The sequence below is a fragment of the Eucyclogobius newberryi genome, unplaced genomic scaffold, assembly GCF_026437365.1.
Source record: "Eucyclogobius newberryi isolate DKJ021-1_F unplaced genomic scaffold, fEucNew1.0.hap1 SCAF_3, whole genome shotgun sequence".
NCBI classification, from domain to species: Eukaryota; Metazoa; Chordata; class Actinopteri; order Gobiiformes; family Gobiidae; genus Eucyclogobius; species Eucyclogobius newberryi.
Window position 1 is genome coordinate 22,208,977 of NW_027315945.1, and position 6,893 is coordinate 22,215,869.

The window sequence follows — 6,893 nt, forward strand, 5'->3', positions numbered from 1 at the left end:
CAATAAGAAACAGGTTTCACTGCAGACTGACAATCAGACCCGCCCCTCCAGAGCCACGCTTTTGCGTATACAATTTTCTGAAATGTATTGTACGTGTTGACTTAACACGTACAACAAGTCCAATAAGATAACAATGTGTATGCATATTTAGAACTACAATAGCCTCATTCAATAGTTGTGCAATAATTACACACAAAATATTGTAATTGTTATTGATAATAATAATAATAATAATAATAATTCAGTCACTCAAATGCCAATGTACTCTTTGTGCTTTTGTCCTCAGATCTGAAGCATGATGGTTTGATCAACCACAACTGGCATTTAAAGTGCAAACTGACATTGTGTCCATTGGCAATGACATTACCTTTAATACTGAACGACGTGAGTGCGCGTGTATGTCTGTGCGTGCTTATGTTTTTTGGAGAAGCTGAAGCACATGTAAGAGCTTAAGTGTTGTGAAAAACACAATAAAGATTGTAAGGTTCCTGTGAAGGTGCATTTGACATGTAAACCAGAGCAAAGGCAGATGTTTCGCTGGGATAATGACAACAAGGGAAACGTTCTACCAAGACAACCACTGAGGCAGCCAATGTGGGGTGTTTTTATTACCAAAACTAAAATCACAAATGTGCCCCAATGCTTGCATGATTTATTTTGATTGTCAGACTGAAAGTGTCCCTGCTCTTGCAGTAAAGAGCCAGTGCACATCTTGTACACAAAATACATTTGTCTGTAGACTAAACTGCCAATAACATAAATTGGAAATTTGTCTGCTGCCTTTTTATTATACTATTCTGCTTATGCCATTTCTTTCAAACACTGTTTCACTATGGGCTTTCCCAATATAGTTTAGACACTACACACACTGCTTTAGGGCTATATTGTTAAACTAGAAGCAGTTTGTGATTTTCTTTCTGAAGAAAATTTGAATTCACCATCCATGAAATGTTATATTATCCATTTGAAACTGTGAAATGTGCAGACAGGCTTAATAAAAACGCACCAATAATATCAGCAGCATTAGCAAATAATTTTTCATTTCAAATAACGGCTCTATTGTATGTATATACTGCTCCCTAGTGGAAGAAACTCAATTTAGCCAGTGGGAAAACTACTTGCAAAATGATACATATATATATATAAAAGTCAACTAGATTTGATGAGAAACACAAAAGCTGTAAAAGCTCCCATTTTCATGAATCAGAGAAATCTAAATAAAAGACTTTATCAGTCGAAGGGTGTCCTTGTGTGATTCCGGGACCGGACTTCCTCTGTAAGAGCAACAATGTCTCGCTGCATCCATATTCACGCAGTGATCTAACAGAGGGCAGAGCTATGGACAGGGCAGTCATGAGGTCCACCTCGAGGGGTCCCGCTCTCCCCCAAACCAGCATCTCCTCTTTGGCTTTGAACCAGCCTGTCATGACCCCCAAAGGATTGCTTCTGATTGCAGAGATTGTAAGTGTCGTGTTTATTTAATGTTTTATGACAGATTAAAAGTTGATTGTACTGTACAAGATTGTACAGAAAAGTGTTTCTTAACCATTAATATGAATATTAACAGTCTGATATTTGTGGATTTTTTGGGACAAAAACAACTATGGCTGTGTTATTGTGTCTCTTCCTCTCTGAAGGAAAAAGCTGTCTGTAAATACAGTCTGGCTGTCGCCCACAGTACTGTTCATCCTGGTAGAACAGGAATGTCTAAATTCTCCAAAAAGTCCAATCATTCAACTGTCAAATTTTATTTTCAGGCTCCACTGACTTGACACTAAACTAACTACTAGTTGGATGTTTTTCTCTAATACAATTGGTTCATTTAGCAATACTTTAATAATTAGGCCCGAGCGCCACAAGCTGGCGAGAGGCCTATTAATCTCGTAAGGCCGTGCGAAGCACGGCTGCGAAAGTGCGCACGTAGTGCGCACGAAATCGAGCGCGAAGTGCTCGCCCACTTCCAAACACTCACTAACGCACTCCTTCACTCACGCACGCCCCGTGCATGCTAATTAGTAGTAGGAAAATGGAACATTACCGTTGTAAACGGGCGAAGCCCGTGCAAAAGTGCGCACTAAACGAGCACTTTACATTGAGATGACGACCGCTTCGCGGTCGTCATCCCCATATAAAGCACTCATTTGCGCTAAGTAGCTCACGAATACGTTCCCCATCTCTTGCATGTTCCGTGCATATAAGCATGTAATGCAAAAAATGAACATTATTACTGTATAGAGGGCCAAAAACACAAAGTGGGCGGAGCCCACTTAAAATTAACGAAAGTACCCGTCAGTGACCAGGGACCCACACCATGAGGTAGGAAAGCGCGAGCGCTTTCCGAAAATGTATAGTTTATGATATTTGGAAAATGGGAAACATTGTTTTCGCATCGGAATATTATTCTTTCTTCTTCTTCTCGGGACCAACCCCCCTATTTTTCACCCAGTGAACATTGACGAAAAGTCACAAAAATTTGCACACCTCTAAAAATCGTGCCTCTCTACATTCTGGCTATTTCGCTTTTCTAAAATAAAAAAAAAATTGGCGCGTCAGCGCCCCCAAATGTACCAAAAATGCATTGAGAGATGGGAACTGACCCAAAAAAAATTTGATCGTAGAATCATGAAATTTGGCGCAGAGGTCGATGGTGACAAGAGAAGTAAAAAATATTATTACGGCAACGCCGTCCGCCCAACCAAATGTCGGCCATATTGCTTCAAAAATGGCTAAACATGACTTCGGAGTTTTTCCAAACGTCGTACTTTTACGAACTCCTCCCAGGGCGTTGGCCCTAAAAAGCTGAAATTTGGTGAAAATGCTACTGAGGAGTGGGACATCAAAAGTTATCCAAATTACATTGATACCCGTCACGGTCTCTGTGCGGCGAAGCCGCAAACTGTAGCAAGAATTTCAGAAATCTCCCAAATTTAACATTTCTGCCGTTTGCGCAGATAAAGTCCGAATTGCGTCAAATTAGAATCAGTTGTTAAACTCTTTGCCCTAAACCTACTTGAAGTGAAATAAATTAATTTGGAGCCACAGCGCCCCCTACAGATTTTATATGGAGGTTAAATATTTAGTTTTGCGAAATTATATGAAATTTGACACACAACTCAATTTTGGCCCCATCAAAAAAGTCAATGAGACCCATGTCATAATTGTTATGGCGTTGCCGTAGCGATGACCAAAACCTCCCATGTTATTCCAATGGGGAAATCGCCAGAACATGTTTACACTTTAGACTTTCACAAACTCCTCTTAGGGCGTTAGACATATTAACCTGAAATTTGGTGAGACTCATCTTCAGGGGTGGACCATCAAAAGTGATCCACATTTTTATTCAAAGAGTCACGGTGTCTGTGCGGCAAAGCCGCACATTTTGCCAAGAATTCAAAATAAAATAGCTTTTTGATGGTAAAACAAAGGGGAGAAGATGTGACAGCGTCACAGATTCAGCAGTAGGCGTAATAAAAGGACAATTGGGGCGCGTTAGCGCCCCCTCCTCTTGCGGCGTGGCGGCGGCGTGGCGAGGGCCGATCATTGCCGCTTGCGGCTATATTTTTTATTATAATCATTATAATCACAAAAATAATATTTACCCTTGAGTTATAATGGATTATATTACTTACTCGGGATGTTATTGTGCATTCTAAAACAGTATTAAAGCCATGGAGCAGGTTTAAAAGAGACATATGCTTTTTCAGGTACTTGGTATTGAACTGTAAGTAGATCATCATTTTAGATTCATTGTAAATTGCAATATTGAGCTAAAACGTTTCCAGGTTAATTAATTTCCGGTTAAAAACCGCAGATCTGATAAGCCCCACTCTTTAGAGTGACAATCCATCGTAACAAGCAGCAGATTTTCATTTATGTTTTTATTTTGTGCAAAGTGGCTGTGTGACATTTTAGAATCCTACATGTTTCACTCAGAGTCTTAATTTTTCGAAGTATTACAACTAAGTTCAGGGGTATGGGCGGGGATAAGGAGTAGGTGAAAACGGGAGCAGGACAATACAGGATTAACTCAAAAATGCATGAATCACTCAAAATACAACTTTGAGTAAACTAATTATGAGGAAACCATGGTAAAAATCTGATTAAAATTGATGTAGCATAATATGTTCCCTTAAAATCTACCAAAATGCCATTATAGTTACTGTGGCTTTTTATGGGGACTATTTATAATTTCCAAAGATATTGTATAGTGTTTTGAATTTTTAATTGCTACTATTAAGGTTGTTAAAGTTTCTAAACTAGAGGTCCGCATTTACCAAGTTTGAGCTTTTTCCTTTGAATTGAAATTGAGTTTTAAATTTGTTTGTATTGTTGACAACTTATTATTGACAACTAGGCCAAACTGTACTATTAGGTGACCTTGAGGGCTTCAAAAGGGCCCTTTTATGAAAACCTTGTGACTCTCCTGCAGCTCTTCGGGCTCCTGGTGTGGCTCCTTATTGGAGGTACTGAGTATTTCCACCTCCCGTCTCTCTGCTGGGTGATATTTGTCGCTATCTTGTGTTGGATTCTCACCCTCATTCTGTTTATTATTTACGTGACCGGAGTCCCAACCAGGGCCCCAAACATCCCCTGGACTACACTGGTAAGGGACAATTACTCTAATCTGTTTATAGGACTCCTTTTATTATGAATATAATATAAACGTTTCTTGTTTTCATTTACCTAAATAACTACTTCTATATTTTTCTAACATGTTTTCTGAAGTATAACACCTGAACCACAAGTGAGGAATAGTGTTAAAATACAGTAAATTGCATGGATGACATACAGGGCTCTCTAGTAATCACAAATACTAACTAATGTATTTACTTAACTACAAACCTGTGAGCAGGGTTACTACTTTTGAGTTGCGTAAAACATTGTTATTCACATTGTATTGTTATAAAACAGTGACTCACAGTATTTAATGTATTTTATGAATGGGCACAGAAAAAAAAGAAAAACTTGTAAACTTGTTGTTTCTGTCTGTTGTCAGTTCTTCTACGTAAACACTTCTGCCACAGTCTTATACTTCATAGCAGCAGTGGTGAATACAGCTACCGCAAATGAGGCCACTAGAGGGCGCCACAACTACAAATGCTGGGCTGCATCAGCTGTAAGACTAAAGTTTAAAAACGTATATGCCTATTGCATCACCTTAATATAATAATGGAAAGTAACTGTACATATGTTTGCAGTGTTTTGCTTTTCTCACCACTCTGTCCTACGCCAGCAGCAGCTACCTGAGCTACCAAGACTGGAAGAACCCACAAGAGGTAAACGATAAGAACTTATCGAAGACAAAGTCAATGTTTATTCAGATCTAACTTATGTTGTTGTTTTAGGAGGCCAATCCCCAGTGAGCAGCCAGAGAAGTGATGCAGTGGCTATTGAAGCGTCCAGCAGCTGCAGCTCTGAGTCAAGATGCACTGGACAGAAGTTAAATGCATCCTGGAACACCAAATGTGACAACTGTACCGACCCCACTTAACACCCCAATAATCAGAGAACGTCCTTTGGAGGTCACAAACCTTAAGAGATAGATTCTCTCATCATCATATCTCCCTCAAAGCTAATAATGGAACATAAAATAAAAGAGCCTTTTTTGTTTTTGTTGTTGTAATCATATGTGCATTTTCATTTTGTCACTTTCTGTCATATTCTGAATGTTTGTCAGACACACATCTTGAGTACATCTGACAATGCTTTAGTCACGAGAGAATGGTTGGTTTTGCTAAGACAGTAATGTCTGACCTGGACAATAAACTGTCGATCTGCCTTTCAGAATCATAACAAAACTGGATTCTGTAAAGAAACATAACAATATATATTTGAAAAAGTTCTGAAGATGCAATCAAATTATAAAAAATATAAATATATAAACCTGTCCTAAAGCTTCTCTTAACTTAACTATGTTTTACGTAAAGAGGCAAATAAAATATAACAGATCCTGAAACAATTGATGAAGTCCATCCTGTATTCTGTTATATACTGTTGTTTGTTCATTTATAAAGACATAAAATAGTTTTTTATGTTTCAGTGAGCTGCTGGGGGTAAACCTGTCAGGAGCGGGGGGCACCGCAGCACCCGGGTGGGGTTCCATCTCCACATCATGAGCTATAGGATTGGTCTGGTCCCATAGGTTTTAGGCCCTACCCACTACTGACCAGATGGCAGCAATGTGCAGGACAATAAAGCACAGTCATCTAGCCCTCCAGTATTTCTCTTGCTCCTAATTGAATGAACAAAATAGTACAGAATCTATTCATGTGTGATTTCTATTACTTGATAATAACATCCCAAATTTGCAATAGGAGGAGTAGCTCAGCAAATCTGATTTAATATTTTGAGACATTTTAATCTTTTCTACTGGAATCTTCTGATGCAATTAGAAGCAGGAAATGGCTCAACCTCACCCATCAAGCAACAGCCTTTCAGTGCATAAACCATGTTGTGTTATTTTGACTCAGATATCATTGTTTTGTTCCCTTGGACAGAATGGTAAACGTGAGTGACATTGAGTAGAGCGCACTGTCCACAGAGCATTGCCAATAAACTCACAACTCTTCATTTGGTTGGAAACTATTGTGAAAAAGGACACATGTAAAAGATTATGAACTTGTTTTTTTCCCCCTCATCATTATATTCCTATGTAAGTCATATTACCGGTATTCATGGGGTTAAAGTGCATGAATTTAAAGTGCATAGGTTAGACAACTAATTTCACTCAAACGTAGTACATTTTACTAAAACTTTTACCTGTTTTCCCCCTGTCTGACAATTGTGCTGACATTTAAGTTTCTTCCTGGTTGGATATTAGCAGCAGATGCGACATATGTAGAGGTAATTCTACAACTGTTACCTAGCAACCATATTGTAAACAAGCAACAAAC

General features: G+C 38.8%; 1 protein-coding gene across 1 annotated transcript; it reads left to right on the forward strand.

Annotated features, from left to right (window-relative positions):
• The first annotated feature begins 1,307 nt into the window (after positions 1 to 1,307).
• On the forward strand, positions 1,308 to 5,451 carry cmtm8b (CKLF-like MARVEL transmembrane domain containing 8b). Its single transcript, XM_072461003.1, has 5 exons — positions 1,308 to 1,461; positions 4,430 to 4,603; positions 4,997 to 5,116; positions 5,199 to 5,276; positions 5,349 to 5,451. Exons 1-5 carry the CDS (start codon positions 1,339 to 1,341, stop codon positions 5,361 to 5,363), a joined length of 510 nt encoding a protein of 169 aa, XP_072317104.1. The 5' UTR covers positions 1,308 to 1,338; the 3' UTR covers positions 5,364 to 5,451.
• The last annotated feature ends 1,442 nt before the right edge of the window (positions 5,452 to 6,893 follow it).